At 30.5% G+C, this 2,390-nt stretch overlaps 1 protein-coding gene across 6 annotated transcripts in view; it reads left to right on the top strand.

Annotated features, from left to right (window-relative positions):
• ATP6V1H (ATPase H+ transporting V1 subunit H) overlaps positions 1-2,390 on the top strand; it is a 124,643-nt gene that overhangs the window by 62,645 nt on the left and 59,608 nt on the right. For all 6 annotated transcript variants that reach the window (XM_011359156.2, XM_011359158.2, XM_023530040.1 and 3 more), the window contains one exon: positions 1,993-2,118. In XM_011359156.2, the coding sequence (XP_011357458.1) occupies positions 1,993-2,118 (126 nt within the window). The remainder of the gene's footprint in view (positions 1-1,992; positions 2,119-2,390) is intronic.

Here is a 2,390-nt window from a genome sequence, read left to right as displayed (position 1 = left end):
CACCACAGAACCCTTTGTGAATCTTTCCTGGTTTAGAATCTTTTTAAGCAGTAATAGTTAATTAGTGGAGAAGATTTGCCCATATGTGTATAGAATATTTTTTTTCCTGCTGTTTTGAAGTTCCTGGTAGTTTTCTTTATGTTTTTGTATTAAACATTATGCAAATGATATACACACAGTAAAGAAAAAAAAAAACCAAAAACTCTTACACAGTGCAGAAGGGACTCCATGCCACTTCTAGCATCTTCCCCACCTAGTCCCATCCTCCTTCCTCCTGGTTTCTTGTATGTTCCTCCATAAAACCTCCTAGTCCCCCTGCCTTTGGCATGTGCGCCTGTGCACGTGTGCATACATGGGGTTCTACATATTGTTCTAGACCTTGTTTTTGGTTGTTGTTTAATAATATCTTGATGATCTTTCCCCACAACTCATGTATTCTTTGATTTTTAGCTATTGACACATTTTTAAAAGAGAATTACTCTTTAGAAATAAATCTTTCTCTGTAGGTGGATTGGGTTTGGGAGCCAGACTGACTTGACCTTGAACAAGATTCCTGACATTTTAAAGTCTCAATTTTTCTTTGGTAAATTAACAATAAAAATTCTAACTTTGTAGGATTGCTGTGAGGTCTCAAGTGTCCAGAAAATGCCTTCAGTATAGTATGTGTTCCAGAAATGTATTCACCAGATAATTCCATGCAACCTATAATCCTAATATTCAAAAGCTTTTATAGAGATGGGAGATATAACCTATATCAGTGGTTTGTAACAGAGTTTTGTGGAGGGAGGTAAATGATTTTTTGTCTTTCTATAATTTCAAATATGAATAAGTTGATTATAATATAATAGGCTAGCAATAGGCTTGCAGTTTTTATAAATTCTATTTTCTTTGTTTTTTAAAATTTTTCTTCAGTTTCTCTGGAATAATGATTTAAAATCCTTTTTAAAAATAAATAATACTACTGATAGTTAGCTTTCTAAATTATTTAATCCACATCATTATTAATATAGTTAATACTTATGATTTTTCATGCTGAATTTGGTAATTTGAAAATATTGTATTGCTATTCATATAAAACTAATAGGATGATAGATATAGTGGAAAGAAATGTTTTTGCTGTTTTAGATTTGGGAAATTAATGTTAACAATACTAGTTTACTTCTTATAATAACTGGGCTTACATTAAAGTAAATTACTCCTTTATTCAACAGGACACTGGTCAATTTAACCAGTAAATCCTGGTTATACTGAATTACCATTTGGTATTAAATAGCTACTTTTTAAAAAAGTTTTTATTTGGAAGAAAATCCAGGCATGTCTTGTCACTGTGTTCGTCCACTGGATTATTGAGTAGTTAAGTAATTTGATGCATGATAAATGATTTTTGAATTAAAGTGCATTGCAGTTTGTTATGTGTACAGAGGTTTTTGTTTTTAATTAATCTATAGTTAATCAACCAATGAATTCCTTCTTCACTTTTGGAAGTCACATTGTAAAATATTGTACTAATATGTGTGTTTTGTTTTTGTAATGCAGTTTCCTAGTTTATGACATTTATAGTGCAATAGTATTAGAATATACTATTTTATATTCAAGTAATATACTTTTATATCAGTTTACATTAATGTATCTGGCGGTCTGGCAAATACAGTATTTTAAGTGGCATGATAGCAACTTTGCTAGATTATCAGATATTTTACAGATGTACATTTATGTAAATATTCGGGTAAGAATTTTGAAAGCAAGTGCTCCTTTTAGTATCTCATGACAAGCATTCAAATTTGACCTTCCTACCCTGGATAAATTTCACGTGATTTGTAAAGCTTATTTAAGCCATTTAAACTTGGTTTAGTGATAGTGTGTTAATGTACAAAGGATGGTCATCAGTCTTTGTAGTTAAAAGTCATCATCAATGAACATGTATTATTTCGATTAATTTTGGAGGATCTCACAGATTCTTATAAACTTTGAATTCTTTAAACATTTTTGTAGTTCATTTGATGAATACAGTTCTGAACTTAAATCTGGAAGATTGGAATGGAGTCCTGTGCACAAATCTGAGAAATTTTGGAGAGAAAATGCTGTGAGGTTAAATGAGAAGAATTATGAGCTCCTGAAGTAAGTTTTAAATTTCGGTTTACACTCTTAGTTCCTGTTTTTCCACATCCTCATAAACACGTTTTTGTCACTCTTTAAATTTTGGATATTCCGTGGTTTTAATTTGTATTTTCTTGCTCACTAATGTGGTTGAATAGCTTTTTATATGCTCATTGGCTATTTAGATACCTTTTTTCTAGAAGTGCCTTTTCAAGTATATTATTTATTTATTTTTTAATTTAAAGGAGTTCTGTTTGTGTTCTGAATAGGAGTTCTTTGTATATATATTTATC

The sequence above is a fragment of the Pteropus vampyrus genome, unplaced genomic scaffold (genome assembly GCF_000151845.1).
Source record: "Pteropus vampyrus isolate Shadow unplaced genomic scaffold, Pvam_2.0 Scaffold45, whole genome shotgun sequence".
NCBI lineage: Eukaryota > Metazoa > Chordata > Mammalia > Chiroptera > Pteropodidae > Pteropus > Pteropus vampyrus.
Note: the sequence above shows the minus strand (reverse complement) of the source record. Positions and strands in the feature narration are given on the sequence as shown.